The 18963-nt window shown below is 28.9% G+C and overlaps 2 protein-coding genes and 1 long non-coding RNA gene across 4 annotated transcripts; 1 reads left to right on the top strand and 2 right to left on the bottom strand.

Moving 5' to 3' along the window:
- Window positions 1-210: 210 nt before the first annotated feature.
- On the bottom strand, window positions 211-6588 carry mts (protein phosphatase 2 catalytic subunit mts). Its single transcript, XM_033477623.2, has 6 exons — window positions 6185-6588; window positions 4408-4617; window positions 4034-4297; window positions 3785-3957; window positions 3207-3314; window positions 211-3136 (listed from the first exon to the last, which is right to left on the bottom strand). Exons 1-6 carry the CDS (start codon window positions 6284-6286, stop codon window positions 3064-3066), a joined length of 930 nt encoding a protein of 309 aa, XP_033333514.1. The 5' UTR covers window positions 6287-6588; the 3' UTR covers window positions 211-3063.
- Window positions 6589-7167: 579 nt separating this feature from the next.
- Window positions 7168-9313, bottom strand: LOC117224591 (uncharacterized). 2 transcript variants are annotated; one of them, XR_013034928.1, is made up of 3 exons: window positions 9048-9313; window positions 8529-8936; window positions 7168-8203 (listed from the first exon to the last, which is right to left on the bottom strand). It is a non-coding gene; the product is annotated as an uncharacterized LOC117224591 (long non-coding RNA). The 2 variants fall into 2 exon arrangements; XR_004491265.2 differs by having other exon boundaries at window positions 7168-8936.
- Window positions 9314-9576: 263 nt separating this feature from the next.
- Trf2 (TATA box binding protein-related factor 2) lies at window positions 9577-18935 on the top strand. Its single transcript, XM_033477625.2, has 6 exons — window positions 9577-9716; window positions 10856-11110; window positions 12140-12433; window positions 12974-13224; window positions 13332-13426; window positions 13577-18935. The coding sequence occupies exons 3-6, from the start codon at window positions 12149-12151 to the stop codon at window positions 13813-13815; spliced, it is 870 nt and encodes a 289-aa protein (XP_033333516.1). The 5' UTR covers window positions 9577-9716; window positions 10856-11110; window positions 12140-12148; the 3' UTR covers window positions 13816-18935.
- Window positions 18936-18963: the final 28 nt, after the last annotated feature.

The raw sequence follows: 18963 nt of genomic DNA, 5'->3' as shown, positions 1-18963 counted from the left end.
TTTATAATAACGTTTATTAAAGCATGCAATTTCAGTTATAATTAACCAGGTATTTCTAAATCAGTAATTTCATAACTGTCTTTTATTGTTCATTCGAAGAATATTTTTCTTTAAATATAATTTACATATAATGCGAGTGAAAATATTTTTCAATAAAGAATATACATTCATCTTAATATTATTGAAAGGAGAAGAGAGAAACACGATGAATGTAATATAATTGTAAGCTTTTATTAATATTGTCCAACGTGTCAAAAACAATACTTGTGATTTAGGTGTTCAGCGTTCAAGAGGAACGCGTGTAATAAGAATTGTACTAGATAAGTTTGATATATTAAACGAAGAGATTTGTAAATGTAAAGCTTTTTACATAACTTTTAAATTAAAAGTTCGATGGCAGGTAAACTATTTAAATAATTATTATAAAAAATATTAATAAACAATTTTCGATACATAGCCCACATATAGACATATTGACAATCACCACAATTACTGTGTTCATTTTGAATACAAACTTTCTAGAATTGCATATTTATAGGTATCATTTCATTTATAAAAAAACTCTATTATTTCTATAGCTTATTTAAAAAAATTTAACAGAAACGTAAATTGCTCGTTATCCTTAAAATTAATCATTAGTTTTGCCTATTGTTTTGCGTTATTGAAGTTCAATGTAAAAAATGATATAAAACTCTTTAAATATAATAACATCACTTTATTTCTCTAGCTTTTCTTATAATGAGGCGACATAATATCAGTTCAAGGCATATTGTTTTTACGCTTCAGCAATATCTGTACAAGTACAGGTCTTGCAAATGCTTGTCTTCAATATGCATAACTTAATAATTTCATAATACCGAATGTATAAAAACAAGGAAGCATGTGAAAGTTAAAAACCAAACACACGCATAATCCACAATTATCGGAGTACTTTTTTTATGAATGTTAAAATGTAAAAAATGGCTTAAAGATATTATCCCAATCTATACAAAATGTAGTATGTATCTTATACATAATAATTATATACAAGTACAAACTGATTGTGTTCTCCCAAAGTTATGTGACAAACAAAAAGTGTTGCGACGTTCTAAATTTTGAACTGAATTTATGCATGTGCATTGGTAATCGATCTATTAGCTTCCGATAAAAGCATGTTTCTTTCAGATATACTTAAATCAAACCTATGGACGTTTAGCATTTATTGATGATATTGTATTTAAACAAAAAAAAACTGTAAACGTATAATTCTTACAATTGAATAAAGTGTGCTTGATTAAAAATTATACTATCACAAATAAAAATTGATGATAATTCAAAAGCAATAATTTATGGGATTTGCGTTCAATATAACAGCTAATAAGTTTATCCGCGATTCTTTTTATTTATTGTATGAAATACTTTAAAAAGAGAGAATAAATAGAGCAAATAGAAAATTAACTATACAAGTTCTAAGATCTATTACTGGTATTAATGTAAGACTTACACCTATTTAACTCAGCTCTGTTCCTTTTCTAACAACTACAATGATCTTTAATTCTATGTAAGAAATTTTATTTTTAGCTTTTATAATGCAATGAATGTGTTTAGTACGTGATATAAAACAAAAAATGCTCAACCCTGCGCCATGCAGAAGGGATTGTTGCATCTACATTATTATTATTATTATTTCTGTGCTACTTCCTTTTAAATTTACAGTCTTAGTAAATTACTATAATGTGCAACTATGTATTCACTTTTTTCATCTTATTATTCCAGCTATATTATTTTATAATGTATATTCTCAAATTACATGTTTATTTCTATGAATATATGTATTCTGCAATTTATCTGATGCTTATGTATACAATGTCTGCGTACTAACGAATATGAATGATTTGACACAACACATTAAATCTGTTTGAATTGCATTACACATGTTTATTTACCAGAAGCATCATTTTATACCTATTAATTAGTAAAAAGGTTGACGGTAGGTTCATAAGCAGTTAACTTTCAATTTGATGATCGTGAATGCATGAATTCATTCAGTATAAAGTATATTTCACTTAGAAAGTTTCAACAGGATTGATGCAAAAGTGTTTCTACTTCCTCAAATCATTAAAGCAAAGTGGAGGGAAATGAAAACAAGATGGTCATGCTTTTAAATTTGTATAAATATTTAAAAACTTCATCTGAATGTTAAAGTTTAGAAAAAATAAAAAAGTTTGACTAATATAATTGGAATAAAAAAACTATTAAAGCACAGACACATGATCCATTTAATAAAACAACTTAATAATGATAATAAAATTGTTATCTATTACGATTCTGATGAATTGTAATGTGTAATGCTATATTATTAGACCAATAAAGAAATCCACTAAAGAATTTATTAATTGTTTATATGGCACAATTCGTATATGCCAAATTTACTGTTGCATCAACCCTCCTTATATTCCCTTAAAATGGAGCATTTAATGTCCCATTCATTTTAATTATATATGTGACACTCTCGTAAATATAAACTATGATCGTTTCAGTACAGTTTTTGAAACCTTAAACAACATTATTTCTATTTAGTACATGTAACAAATAATTTTGCCCATACAAACTGTTTTCAATAAATTAATATTAATTCAAAGTTTCAAGACTGTACCATGTACATATTTTCGTTCGCACTACTTATTACGTTCAATCCATGTATTATGTTCATATTTTTTTTCTTTGATAATAAAAATACAAGCAGTACAATGAAAGTTATAGAACTCAACTATCCGTGAATTTTAATTGGTACGTGTGTACATTATTGTTTGTTTTTCCTGTTCATGTATACAATTAATGTTGTGTCTAGATGTATGGTGTTGGACACATGTAAAATACGCAGATGTGTGTTCTGTCTCTGAATGAGACACCTCAAAGTGAGTCATGATATAATACTTGAGACTATAATATGATGTGTAAGGATAGCTGAAACCTTACACTCTTATTGATGTTCTATCCATAAATTATTTTCAGTGGCATTGCTATAAAGCCTGAATCATTTCCATACCCCTATCTTAATATTTAATTTTGGAGTATGATTCTTTACAAGAAATAGTCTGGTGTCCGCCTAGTAACGTGTGGTTCTCCGCGTCTTGGAGCTGGGTCAAATTGAAGGCTGAAAAGCGAGTTGTTATGAATATTACCTATCTTATTGTGTTTTAGATAAACTTTTTGGTTGAACTTACAATGAATATTTTAAAGCATCATCTAATTCCATGATTGCAGCTTGATTTCCACAGCGATAACAATAATTAGGTGCTGAGAATATAGTTACAACATTACGATCGTGACACCTGTAGAAATAAGTGCGAACTATGATAAGTATACTATAAAATATACTGCATAAGAAATATGTACATATAATGTACAATAACATGTGTTAAATATTTTAAGTAGCGATTCCTAAAAATTAACCTGAAACGAAAAAGGAGAAATAACGATATCACTGTAACAGCTGATTTTAAAGTTATTTCATCGATTTCTGATTTACCAATAATGACTCACGTAAGTCAGATCAGGAAGGACATAGACAATAATATGCGGTGATAAAGACAGAGAACAGACGTACGTTTGCCTATAGGTCGATCTTAATCGTTAATAACTTGAAAAACAATGCCGTTATAGCAAAATTGTTATTCTTGATTTTAATCTTTGATAGGCTTGTGAAATCGCTTTTTAAAATATTTGAGACACACATAGTCAGCTATCCAATGTGCAAGTAAAATTGCTTGAAACGATTAATGAGAAATTTTAGTAAATGTACCAGTTGTAGCCTTCCATAACTAGTTGATGCGCTCGCGATACCAATGTCAGGCCATTAGAATGATTAAAAGTTTCTGAAATATCTTGTCCAAACGTATATCCTGCCCCGCGAGGAGAAATACCCCACCCTCCTCTATCATCTGGGTCTGACCATAAGAGATCACACATAGGACCCTATATAAAATATAGACAAATATTATATGATCTTTACTTTATTTCTTCTTTAATTCAAAGAACAAAGAATACATACCTCATGTGGTACTTCTTGGATACGATCTAGAGCTCGTATATGATCTAATGTATCGATCGATGGCGATAAACCACCGTGCAAACAAAAGATTTGACCATCTACCAGTGCGGTTAATGGCAAATAGTCAAACAGGTCTGTAAAGAACTTCCACACATTGGCATTACCGTATTTACGTAAACATTCATCATAAAATCCATACACTTGTGTGATTTGTCGTGACTCATGATTACCACGTAAAATTGTTATTCTTTCTCTATATCTGACCTATATTTATGTATAAAGTATTTGAAAAATTTTATTAAACTCCATCTATTCCTTGTATTTGTACTATCTTTACACTAAAAATATCCATTTATTATTTACAATAATCCTACCTTAAGTGCAACTAACAAGGTAACAGTTTCAACAGAATAATAGCCACGATCTACATAGTCACCCATAAAGAGGTAATTCGTATCTGGGGATTTGCCTCCTATTCTGAACAATTCCATTAAATCATGGAACTGTCCATGTACATCTCCACATACTGTTACGGGACATTTTACTTCTTGTACATTAGATTCTTTAGATAAGATTTCCTTTGCCTAAAAAACAAAAATCTCATTACCACCTCCGGTCTTAAATGGAATAATATTTAATTCAATTAATATTTTTTTATTTTAATTCATATAATATATCGACTGTTGTATATAAACATTTGAACATTTGCTGGCATTTTAATATAATCATGATACAAATGAATCAATGGCATCTTACTATTATATTTCATGATAATTTAAAAATAATATTTCAAACATTTTACATTTTAAAATTTCTTTTTTAAAAGATCATATCTTTATCTCCCGAAGTAGAAGAAAATCAGTGGTGGCTAAAACCAAAAAGTTTGGTTTTAGATTCGATACATTGATACAATTCAACAAATAATACCATACTTGTTGGCAAGCAATAGTTAGATATATCGAGGTACAAATGTCCAAATAATTATTAGTTATATTGTGTATATACACATAAATATAATATATTAGCTTTAATGTAAGTAATCACATACCTTAATATTGAATGAATAACAAATGTTTTAACAATTGATAAGAAAGTAGTCATTCTTACTACAGCAATGACTAATGATTTCTATGACTCAACGGTATTAATATTATAGATAAAATAAACATATAGGTAAAGTAATAATTTATAATAACATTCTTTAATTTCCTTAATGGTATTAATAGGTAGGTAACAATTATGATATTATTCCTTAGCTTTTTAAAAATGTAAGAAATTTATAACGTATATATATAGAAAAATTTATTGTGAGAAAAATTGATAAGTGTCGGCAATATGCACATTCACATATGAATTTGATATATACAACAAAAGTTTGTATGTTTTTAAAAAATATTATTTGTACAGACAATAAACATAATATACTGTTTTTCTTATGGTAAATAAATTCTTGCCCATTACGGATTCTGAATACTAGACACTGCCATTACTTTAATTGTTTTTGATAAGAATGTGGGTGGTAGATTAAAGTGTGTGTATTATATATATAAATGTATTATATACATTTTGTGTGTGTGTGTGTGTGTGTGTGTGTGTGTGTGTGTGTGCGTGCGTGCGCGCGCGTGTGTGTGTGTACACAGAGCCACACATACGCGTAATATTAAAAGAATAAATATGATAATTTTAACTTAACATTATGAGCGCTGATAAAGAAAAAAAATGTATAACAAAAATGACATGCATTTTCTACATTAAACGTAACCCTAATTGAACAGTAGCAAAAATCGACTCGTCGGCTAATCCAACGAACCATCAGTATAACAGATACGAACAAGTTGCAGCGGAGACCTTAATAGCAATGAACTCGGTGTTTAGACGTTTGACCGAGATCAAAATAAAAGTTTTCATCAAAAACTGAAGTTCGCCAAAACTATAAAACTGTACAATGTTGATAGTTTTTTTTTTCTATAATTGTAAGATATTCAAATGTATTGAAATGACATATCAAGCCATGCTTAGCGGTATCGTAAAGTACCAATAAACGAAGGTGAAACGACAAATCGAAATTGGTTCCCGAAGTAACGAAAAATATCACTGTTAAGTAAGCACAGTGGAATCAACAAACCAGATAATATAAAATAGATCGCGTACCTTCTCGCACAGAGTTTTCACTTGGCTTTCTGTTAGTTGTTGGCAGTCATTTAATTGTTCTATCCACTGGTCGAGTTCTTTCAGCGATGCTTTTTCCTCCATCGTACGAATCTACGTAAAGTCCACGGATCCTCCGCGCCCTTAGCACGTGCAATAAAAGTAAAGCAAGTCCGTATAGTAAACTAAATCATTCGGTTTTACTGGAAAAGCTTCTTAACACAAATGTCCTGATGAAGCACACACTCACAAAATGGCCGATCGCGAGTACTGACGATGACGTCATACTCAATTCATGCGTGCTTCGCTAACTATACCTGGATTATCATGTCGACCAATCACCACTCACGTTGATCTCAACTTATCCAATCATATGTCGATTTTACTCTTGTTGCGTGCGTTGAACTGTTGTATACTGTGTGACTATGACTGCATCGTTTTAATGACGATGATTACGTTTCTCTTCGAAACATCAGACTTTCCTTGTGACGTATAAATATCAGATAAAATTCCATAAAAATAAAGCAACTCGTTGAACATGATATGCGTTGTAGGTTTGAAATAGACACAGATCGAAATGTATCAGTTTCTGCATACGACAAATTTCAAATAGTAACTGTCCAGATTTAGTCGTAAACGTTGGAAATTAATTTAATTTATTAAAATATAATCAATGTTCTTTGTCGCATCGAAATATTTGTTTTAAATAATTAATAACGAGTTATTTATTACATTTCCAAACATTCTTTATTAAATTTCATTCAAAATATTGTTCCCTTTAATAATATTGATTATGACCTGTAGAATTATATATTGTTTTCTTAGTACGTAAAATTTTTTAATACTTTACTAATTATTATTATTATTATTATTATTATTATTATTATTATTATTATTATTATTATTTATACTCATAAATATGATTTATATTAGAAATTTGTTGTAGCTACAAGAATTTAACAAATATGTACATGTGTACATATGTATAGGATCTCAATATCTTTTTAATGTACATCAATTAACATAAAATTACATTTCTGGCTTTATATTATTTAATAGAACTATATGGGATACTATATGAAATCACTCTTAATAACGTGTATATTTTTTGGATGAACATGAATATTTTAAACGAGTCTTTACTAACATACTAACGGCAGATGTAAATTCATTAATACTCTGTATTTTAGCTACTAAAAAGAGAGATTATTCGTTACCATTAAATAACTGATACAATTCTATTAATATAATATTAAACGCAGAAACATTAAATGTATCTCTCAGTGAAGAAACATTAAGTATATTACATCTTCGACAACGTTGGCAATATGCTTCTAATGTTTCCCATCTGTTAAAAAGAATCGTTAAAATTAGTATGAGAACATCTGCAAAATGTTGTACCTAATTGGGTGAACCATAGTAGCAATTTTATTTTTGGTCTGCAATTTAGATCCGCGGCAATAGAATTATGTTCTGTTATGTGTTATGGTTCGAATCGTTGATTTCATTATCATTTAACTGTAAGGTGAAATATGTAAATATAACAATTCATAGAAAAATAAGTCCGTTTTTACCCAAAAGTCATCTAAATCCACTAAACAATTGATATTTTGAATATTTACTATTTTATTATATGCTAAATGTAATGCATATAATTTTTAACAATTTATCAATTCTTCCATGACGATTATACTATCTTCGCATATGTATATATAATTCATTTAGTTCTGTTAGTTCTTCTCTATCCATATAATGTGATTAATTTGTAAACTTAATACATAAAGATGTATTAAACATTCTAGGTTCTCGATCTTTGTAATTTTATATTTATCAAGGAATAAGCTGAACGAATTTTCAAGTCCTACAACAATTATAGATTTCTCGTACTGTGTTGTTGCTCAACTTGAGAATTCTCAAACTTTTTACATGCGATAAATTTTGAATACATTCAATTTCATGGGATAATAAGAACAATTCCTTTAAGTTTGATAAATTCTTCGATCCTTCTATCTGTTAATATGTCTGTAAGATAGATGAAAATATCAAAATGCTAATTAACTATTTCTTATTACTTCATTTTTTACAAGATGAAGTTACGATGCTCAGAACAGTTAGAGGATATTTTTCTTTCACGAATATGTGTAACGACAAGCAATTCCAACTACATGTTTTACAACATATGTAAACGAATCCTATTAGCGTAAACATGTACAAACAAATTTAGGCAATTGAAACATTTACACGCATTTATATTTCGTTATCGCATATCTTTTATATAATATTTTCTAATTATTTTGAGCAATATATTGTATTCTACAAACTACATGTTCTAGCTTTACAAAAGCACCTTTTGGTTTTCCATGACAATAATCTGATTATCTCTAAATTCTAGTTCTACCAATGTCGCGTAAGAATATCAAAATTTTCAATTTTTTTCAATTAAATTCCACGTATTTTCGACAATGGTTCCAAATCCTCCAATTATTAAATAAATAAAAGTAATTATCTACATCAAAGTTCGAAATTAACCTGACCGCGACAGAGCATTTTTAAAGACTGATTGGATGATGGCAATGGATTTCAATGGCAGTGTCGGCAATCCACTTCGGTCCTTCCTCCATAACTCTGCAGCATATTTCAGACCAGTCTCCGAAAATGCTCTGTCGCGGGCGTAGGCAGGTTAATTCCGACTCCTGATCTACGTGGATACACTTGTTAATGAGTAGCGATTGTTGTAAGTCATTAAGAAATAAACCTAAAAAAAAGAACTTATTAATGAATAAGGAAAATAAGTATTAAATAATTTGTAATGATGACAAATAGCACTATCTGGTTATATAATAAGAATCTTTGAACTGATCCTTACCATTGCGTGCCATTATGGTAAGATAATGTCTCCGTAGATTCTTAAAGTACAGTGTATGTACTACTAATTAAAAACTCCACACAGAATTTTAATTCTACTATCTAATGAGGATATCATTTAAAATAAGCTAGAATATAATTCATTTTGTGGTTGAAACACTGTAACGTTTACGTCCTGTAAACGTGAATTGCTGTATATGCATAGTGTAAAATATATGTAAATATAAACTGTACATCAGCAATAGTGATGATGTTCACAGGAGGCAGACGAGGACGCTCTCATTGCCCCTCATGCCCCCATGCAATACGCTGGCAGGGGTCCTAGGCGCCTGATCGTTCTTGGAATTTCCGCTTGCTGACGCAGCGGGGACCTAAACGTTTCAAGAGCGAGAAAAAAAAACACTACATATGTATACATAATATAACTATTCGCCTTCTCTCTCGACATCCGAAGTTATACGAAATGATCCGAAGTGTCGAGCTCACGTACATGCGCAGATCGTGAGGTTGAGTGTATGCGTAGCGGCGGCAATTCTTGACGCTCCCGTCTTCGATTTAGCATTGCTGAGATAACTTCATAGCTGAACCGACGCCGAGTTATCAAATGTTCATCGCTACACCAGAGGTGGCGCTGAGATAGGAAATCCTCAACACATACATCACAGACGAGGTATAGGAGTAGAGACTGGATATCCAATGCATGCATTTTGTCAATTGAAAATGAGGCTTCAGAAGCTCTACTATCATTTTCATGTCGTACACATCGTTATTGATATCTCAGAAATTTAAGCTTGTTAATGAGGATCGAGTATTCTGTATACATACTTCGGTTGTATTACGGCACATTTTATGATTTAGAAGCCACAAATTCATACGGCGCGTACATTCAAACGATGGAAATGGTACCTATGAAATATAATAAACTATAAGAATGAAGTTCACTACGGAAGTTCATCTGCAACTAACTTGATTAATTATATCATTATTTTTCACAAATTTTCATTTAATTGTCGAAATTTTATCGATTACATTAACAATTAATACAATAAAATTTGAGACAATTATCTACAAAACGCGTTTTTCAAATTATCTACAAGGCGAGTTTTTTCATCTCTTGATTGTCACTCGAAGTAACATTAAAATTATATAAAAAAGGCATTTTAATCATTTAGTCTCTTCATCGTCTAAAAAGAATTTCGTTGTTTAGTTTAATTTTAAAAAATTAATGTTTTAAGAAGCGTCCGGATACTTTCGTGTCTATATATGTAGAAGTCTGTGGATCCTGTCTCAACAGGCAATTGGGTGCAAATTGTGAGCCCTTTCTAACTGATCAAGCTGCGATCCGAAATAGGAACCATTACTGCATATGTATATGTATAGACAGTGGTTATACACTAAGCATAGATAATGTAACTTTATCGCCAAATCATATTTGCATTTCATAAATGTACACGTTACATATATTCATTGGTACTGAATATCAATTTTTGTTACATTGGAAGTATATGTGCATAATGATCAAATATGTTTGTAAATTCGCTTTCTTTTAATGATACTTATTGAAAATATAGTTTTCAACAAGACAATCGAAATTACAAAACTACATAAAATACAATTTGAATAAATTGTACATACACATACATGCGTACATGCACGCACGTACAAACGCGCGCGCGCACGCATTATATATATATATATATATAATATGTATATATAATATGTATAAATCACATACATTTATCAACATATTTTGATTGTTACTTTTATAAACGAAAGAAGAGAAGACATTAAGAACTTAATCTATCATAGGAGAAAGTACGTGTAAATTGTAGTTAAATGAAATTGAAAATGAAGAATGGAATGATCCGCATTCACGTTTCATCAATGAGTATTCCCATTTATGTATCATTGTCACGTCCGTGACTCGGATTAGTAGCCAGTCTAGTGAAGATGGCCGAAAACAATGGCACTGGTTATTGAGCTAACTTTGTGTTCTGTTAATACTTGTCAACAAAGAAGTTATCATTAATTAAAACATAACCGAAGCACACATCATAGTCACACGTGAGTACAGCTTCCCTTCTTTCTGCCGGTATTCTTAAAAATCTTAACCTTTTCATTTAATACCTTTGGCATTTAATACTCAACGATACAGCAATCGTGCTTTTCATCTTTCGCTACTGTCATTTCACCTTGTATTACAGAGAACATTCCGGATTTATTGTTATGTGTACGACAAATCCTCCTTCATGATTTCATTCTATACGAGGGTATATTTATAAATCACTATTTCTTGAAAATGTTTCTCTATTCTCACGATGTATTAGCTTCAAAACTATTTTAGCAGGCATTAGTTTGATTCAGCACGGGTATTCACTATTTCGTTAAACTAATGATACCGATCGAATTACTAGTTATTCCACGCTTCGCATAAATTTTATAGTCGAATAGTATCAATGATTTTGATACAACCATCTCTAACCAGACAAATTCTCGTGAATTTTTTTGTTAATCGGCGAAATAATAATTCCACTTTTTATCTATTACTTATTATTTTCCACTAACAATACTTTTTCTAAACGTTATTTTTCACATAGCTTTCAAGATTCATCATTATTCTATGTATTTATGACAGTGAAGTAACGACTAATTTAAAAAACAAACTTTAGAACGATGTTGTTATTATCATTTAGATTAATTAATAGTCAAGGGAAATAAAGATCGTTTATTTAGATCGGAAATTGTAACGATAGGTTTATTGACCACTGCATACATTTATTTATATGTATATTAACATTTGAAAAATGTTTAATTTTAATGAAGAAATATTGCTTACGTTAAAATTAAAATTAGATTCGATGAAAACAAGAATGCAAGTATTAAGAATTCTTTGTATAAATACTATGAAAAATTAAAAATATAAGTTATTAGAAAGATATTAAGAAATAAATTAATCTTTACGTTTAATAAATTTTATATATATATATATATATATATATATATATATATATATATATATATATATATATATATATATATATATATATATATATATATATAAATGTGATAGAAGCAACACTTTTATGTTTTCAGGTATATATTATGGCAACTGCTATTCAAAAGAATGGCATGAAACCTTTAACAAACACAATAAATCATGTAGAAGGTGTAAATAATTTAGATAATACAGGCATATGTAAAGAAGAGAAAGATGAAAGACTGTTTGATGGGCAAATCCAACCTTACATGGATCCTCCTGAACAAGAACCTCGCGAACTGGATATTGTTATTAATAACGTAGTTTGCAGCTTCAGTGTTAGGTGTCATTTAAATTTACGAGAAATTGCGCTTAATGGATCTAATGTGGAGTATAGAAGGGAAAATGGGGTATGTTTCAAAGTAATCTTGCTTCCCTGTAACAAAGAATTTATGTAATATGTTTAGTAATTTAATGGTGACAATTATGTATATGGATTTTAGCAATATAAGTTTTCATATAAAAGATGATATGTAATGAAGTAGTTGAAAAACAGCTCTTCATTGGAATCGATAAGTAAAGCTAAAAGTAACTTTTATTAAACATTCTTTTATACATTACTATACTTTTTGTATAACATATTCTTCATTTTTTATAATTAATGAAAAGATTGTGACTTTTTTTAAATGAATAAAATCGGTTGCCCTTGAGTTTGTTTTCATTATTAAATCATGAAACTCTTTAATGTTGTATAGTAATTCAAATATTGTGCTTACTCCATTGAGTAATAACGTTCGTTTGCAATTAAATATCTCAAATCGTAGAATAACTAAAAAGCAAGAAGAATATTGTTCATAAATTGTGATAAAACAATATATATTTATTAATTTGTGTTTATTTCTGTAATATTCAGTAGCAGTTATTTTTTGCATATGTATGCACTGTTATAGATGATAACAATGAAATTAAGGAGACCTTATACTACTGCTTCTATATGGTCTTCTGGTAAAGTAACGTGCACTGGTGCAACCAGTGAAGTTCAAGCGAAGATAGCAGCAAGAAGATTTGCTCGTTCGCTGCAGAAACTTGGATTCAAAGTGCGATTTAACAATTACAGGGTGGTTAATGTGTTAGGTACATGTTGTATGCCATTTGCAATCAAGATAACATCATTTTCATTATATCACAAGGAAAATGCAGAGTAAGTGTACTCAATTTATATGTCAATATCGCAAAAGAAAGTTTATAGTTACTTATAATATTATAATTCGTTTATAAATATCTATTAACAATTTTTATCATGCGCAGCTATGAACCAGAATTGCATCCTGGTGTCACATACAAGTTAAAAGAACCAAAAGCTACCCTAAAAATATTTTCTACAGGCAGTGTTACTGTAACTGGTTTGTATTAGTACTTATTTCAAATTTATGTCAACGATATTCAAAAAGTAAAAGACATCAAGTTTGATTCTATTTAATAATATACTTTTCGTATCCATTTCTAAATTTGATCATTTCCTATTACCAAATATATTACAATTGTTGTTACAGCTCCTAATGTTGCCGCTGTTCAGGCAGCGATCGAATACATCTATCCACTAGTCTACGAGTTTCGTAAAGAAAGAACAGCAGAAGATGAACTTGCAGTGGCAACAAAGAAGCGTAGAATGGGTCTAAACAAAAGAAATCATGATGAGTTCCTACACGATCCAGATTATGTATATGACACCATATTTTCGGAAGAAGAAGATGAAGGCGAAGAGGCTGAGAGCGATGCCAGTTGGGACTGATCTGTTTCTTTTGCCACTCTTTTGTTAATTGTGGAACTGTTATATCTTGTTCATTGAAAAATAGATACGCACTTCTCTGTGTACAAAAGTGTTATCATAAAGTGTGAAGTGAAGCATTCGTTTTCTCTTAGTGAAAAGACAATGTGTGAGTGCCAGAACAAATGTCCTCGCATGCGTGATTTAATTATGGTTAAATTAATATTGAATCGAACTGGATACCATTGTCGAAACAATATTGTCGTAATATACTTTCATTAACAGTATGTATATGTACATAGATACATTTATCTATGCATATATGCATCTATGTACATATAAATATTAAATATGTTACATATGATGTTATACATATAATCGTTTTGTTTAGCGAACAATTTCCGAATATTTGTTTCAAATGTTTTCTCTTTTCTCATTTCTTTTCTTCTGTGACAAAACTTAGTACATTTAAGCGATTAAAAACAGTTCTACAACGGACTTGTTTGTAAGTATACTCCTTTATAATTTAGGTGACAAAAAAGAATACATGCTTCTAAAGTTTCTGATTATATGTAATCAATACGATTATGTACTGAAGTATTGTGGCGGCAATCAAAAGTGTGTACATTCTTTCTGTCTTTTGTGCTACTTCTTTCTACTCATAGATATAATCTATTTTTGCTTAATTAACATACTGTGCCAAAGATAGATGTTCAAAATTTGAGGCAAAGTGATCAAAGTGGCATCTAAGAAGCTGAAAATTTTGTTCATTATAATTATTAGCTTTTGTACTACAATAACACGTTTCGGTGGATATGTAAGAATATTTCAAAATTATTATTTTAAGTTACGTTATGACCATGGGAAAATCATTCCCAGAAATAATTCAAATAATTTAAAAATTCACTTTCTTAATATTTTTACAGAACAAAATAGAAAGTACATAAAATTTATAATAAATTTAATCAGTAATCACCTGAAAATTATGCAAGCCTGAATAATAGTGTCTTAAAATTTGGTTTCCTTATTTGTACTTGTACTTTCAATCGGACACAAATTTTAATCGGAGATATTTTGTTTGTTCAATCTTTCGTTACTGTTGTTGAAAGAAAGAACTTCTTAAAATAAGTTATCAGTTTTTGTTAAAACTTTCTTCATTCTAATTTTTGAGAGTTGCAACGGAAGTTTAGAGAATACAATAGAATAAAGTCATATATTACCTATCGTTTCCTATACATATTAATCATTTACATGTAAGCTCTTATTTATTTGTCACTTGCAGTATCCTCATGACGATAAGTGCATTTGAATTATCTCATCTTCGATATCATTTTATATTATAATTTTGTGAAAACAATATTATACTATTTCTTTTCCGTTCTTATTGACTTTATCGAAGTATTTAACGATTAAAATCTAATATGTTTTAAATACGAGAAGCTTGACTGATATAGAGTTATTTTTAAGTTCTCTGTTTAATAATATAAATTACCGAATATATGTGAAGCGAAATTTTATACATACGGTATAATGTAAGAGAGAATCATTTTTCGACTATCTTTTAATTATTTAAGTAAAATAGTATGGACTTACGTAAAATATACTGGTAAATGGAACGATTCAAACATCTACACTAGTACACAGACAGTTGTATATTTTTTAAGAATTAATAAGCGAAATGTGTACTTTATATTTGTTACATAAACATGATTTATGATTCCTTTTCGTATCACAAGTATATGCATGTGTGTCAAGTCATACTGGCAATACTTTTCGATATATAATACAATAAGGAGTAATCTGTACCTCGTGCCATACAAGATAATATTCGTACACTGTGAGCTTAATTGAATTTTTCATGTTTTCATAATTTATTATTTACATATTACACAATTTTCTTTTTCTTTTTATAAAGAAGCTACGATCACTGCCTGTAATATATTCAATGCAAAAATTAGAAAGATTTGAACTTGAACAAACATGTGACATTAAATAACATAGAAATGAAAATCGTACCGTATTGAAGATTGAAGCAATGCGAAAGTGATTACGTGATTACTGCAAATTAAAATGTTTAATTTAATCAAGCTTTTTTGTGTAATTTTTTCGAAAATGGTTCAAAATTGTACGACATGTAATTACACAGTATACTTCTGTAATGATGTTTCATACGTTTGATACAAAAATGTCATTCAATTCAAATTGTATAAATCAAATGTTTGAATTAATTATATTAAATATAAATTAAGTTTAACATATACAATAGCAACATGACGAGTTCTTTTTCATTAATTTTATATATATCTTGTTTAAGTAAATGTAAATGTTAACAATTTTAGAATACGTACATATTTGTATACGTACATGTTTTTTAAATTGTTCATTGAAATACAATAGATTTCTCATTAATTCATTTAATTAATTGAATTTCCGATCATAATGAAAGAACAAATTAGGGAAATCGTTAATGATATACGTTTCACAAGTTATCTCGTTTCCAAGGACACTATTCAATGATTTAGTATTGAATCATTTTAGTGCATTACGTAGATCATATACAAATTCTATGTAATAGTAACGCACACTGGTCATTTCTTATATTGTGAAAAAAAATGTCTCTTTCTGTTATTCCGTCGTGAAATATAAACATTGTGGTAACTGTTAGTTCAGTGAATCAATTTCTTAGCGTCGCTGTACGATTGTATGCATGAAGTACAGAAATGTCTACTTTTTATAAAATGGAATAAAGGCTATTGTGTTATCACGATTAGGAATCATATTATCTTCATGTAGAGACCTTAAACTTAAATCTGCCTTCTTTAATAGTTTGCAAGCAAAAATAGCTAATTTCTGCATATATTGCTTTACAAGTTTTTCTATTGTCGTAACTGCCAGTTTTACTAGTTCTCTTAAATGCAATAATGAACTTTAAAAATGGAAATTCCAACACTACCATCATGCTGTTTATTATTGTCTTTAAATAAGTCTATGCAATGCATGTCTTATTTAAATGTTGTATATTAAAGGTTTAGACGAAAATGATAGATGAATTTGTATTCAAATTCAACTTAGTGTCAGCATGGAACTGCAGTGATCTTAGTAGTATTATATGTAATTTAGATTAAGTTTTAACAATGCCACTGTTTATTATGATTGTATGTATAACTGCCAATCAGACTATGACTAATGCTATCTATTTTGTACATTTCTTCAATAGTTTAATTAAACTCATTGATTTCAATGATTTTTCAAATTCATGACAATAAAATAGTACCATTGTAGTTTCTTAAGGAGCATTTTCTGCCTATGAAATGGATTCTTTTTTTTTTTTTTTAATATCATGTCATAATTTATCCACTGTCCTTATATTTAATTCTAATCCTTATTATATCTATACCTCACGGATACAATATAAGCATAAAGTAATACAACAAATGTCTCTATTTTCGCTGAACTTAACGAAAATTTTTATTATCTTTTTTTGTATGTGGTTGGAATTGCCTATATAATTAGGAAAATCAGTTTTGTTTATGTGTCGCGTATATTTACTTCGATGGAAATTTTATAATTACTCTACCAGAGAAACAAAAGTGTTTGAATGTCTAAAATGTGTAATGTACATGTTTATTGAGTTCATTAAATTATACGCTTCTAAATAGAATTTCACATTCCAGGCCTTGTTACACTACTACTTTCTAGTCTGAAAATATGCGTACACCAAAGACAGTTTATAAAACCATGTTACAATTTAATCTAGTATAGGTAACATGAATACATTGCTCAAGATTGATCAAATTTTAGATGCGATTCCAGACAGTGCTTGTGCTCCAGTAAGAGGAAGTACTCAATTTTCTTCAGAATTGGGAGTAATCTTCTACAGAAGTAGAAAAATTAATTTGTTGGCAATTTTGATAGAGGTGAACATTCTCTGTCAATTCTTATATGTAATTTATAGTCATACTATGAATAAATGAATAATGGATGAATAGTAAAATATAATTTCATAGTATATTTTATCGATAGAGGCACATTTTTATGTATATAAACAATAGGTGTATTCTTACATCTGTGTAAATCTCTAAATAATACAATATGAAACAAAATTTTATAGATTCAAATGATCCATACAAATTAAATGACAATATGTTCCGTTTACCTGAACAAAAGGGATGAACTGTTAATTATTATTGATAAATAACATCTTGATGTTTTATTGCACATATAAAAACTTCTTTCAATGTTAAATTGCTTTTTATTAACATAATAACATACGTTATCATGTAGTTGTATTAATTCATAATAAACAAAGGACAATGTAGAAAAAATGCGTTGATATCGTGTAATATTTATTAAATGATAATAACATATTGTTTATATCAGTATTTACAATAAACTTTGCTTCTTTAGTTTAGTAATTCAACATAATCTACTTATTCATTTTTTGGTGCATAGTATAATTGGATCATTGAAATATTAATGTAATGATCTTTCTAAAATGTTACGAAGGGACTGTATTCTAAAAATTTACAAAAACATTCAGTAAAATTACAGTTTCTAGCTTTCTATTTAACTTTCTGTACAAATAGATTGTCTTATTTTATTTATAACTAATTAATATTATCCTTCACATATTAACAATAGTAATAGAGTAAAAGAATATTATATATGTTACATAATATATAGTAAAATAAAGTAGTTGTAAGATGTGTTTACTAATAAAAAAATATTGCATTAATATGTGGCCTCATTTAGAAGCAATGCGTATTTAAGCACTTTCGATGGAGCATTATAAATTTTTAAATCAGGAGATGTTCACACTCGCTATCTTGAAACAATCTTACAGTAAAACATGTACTATCGAATCATTACTTTTAAGGACTATATAGAAGACGGAAAAAGCAATTGATTATAGTCAATCTACTGCAATGTGTCCAATGAATTAAACTTTTCAATGCATGACGTCACTAAAATGAACTGAAAAACTTGTAAAAAAAAGCTATAGTTTGTAAGGTATGAGCCCAAGGTATTCATAATTTATATATAACTTTTTGTTAGGTAAATATGTATTAAAGACTGTTAAATGAATTGTAAATGGAAATTTGTATGTAAATCGGAAAAAAATAAAATGTAACAATTAACGAGTATACGTATCTTACATGTGCGAACTTTATT

The sequence above is a fragment of the Megalopta genalis genome, chromosome 16 (assembly GCF_051020955.1).
Source record: "Megalopta genalis isolate 19385.01 chromosome 16, iyMegGena1_principal, whole genome shotgun sequence".
In the NCBI taxonomy this organism is placed as follows: Eukaryota; Metazoa; Arthropoda; class Insecta; order Hymenoptera; family Halictidae; genus Megalopta; species Megalopta genalis.
Note: the sequence above shows the minus strand (reverse complement) of the source record. Positions and strands in the feature narration are given on the sequence as shown.

Excerpts from the sequence above, each read along its gene's own strand:
- mts (XM_033477623.2), bottom strand. The coding sequence starts at position 6,286 with ATGGAGGAAAAAGCATCGCTGAAAGAACTCGACCAGTGGATAGAACAA. Across the intron at positions 3,958-4,033 it reads TCCAAGAAGTACCACATGAG|GGTCCTATGTGTGATCTCTT; the intron begins GTATGTATTCTT and ends TATTTTATATAG. Across the intron at positions 3,315-3,784 it reads GTTATGGAAGGCTACAACTG|GTGTCACGATCGTAATGTTG; the intron begins GTACATTTACTA and ends TTATTTCTACAG.
- Trf2 (XM_033477625.2), top strand. The coding sequence starts at position 12,149 with ATGGCAACTGCTATTCAAAAGAATGGCATGAAACCTTTAACAAACACA. Across the intron at positions 12,434-12,973 it reads AGTATAGAAGGGAAAATGGG|ATGATAACAATGAAATTAAG; the intron begins GTATGTTTCAAA and ends GCACTGTTATAG. Across the intron at positions 13,427-13,576 it reads AGGCAGTGTTACTGTAACTG|CTCCTAATGTTGCCGCTGTT; the intron begins GTTTGTATTAGT and ends TTGTTGTTACAG.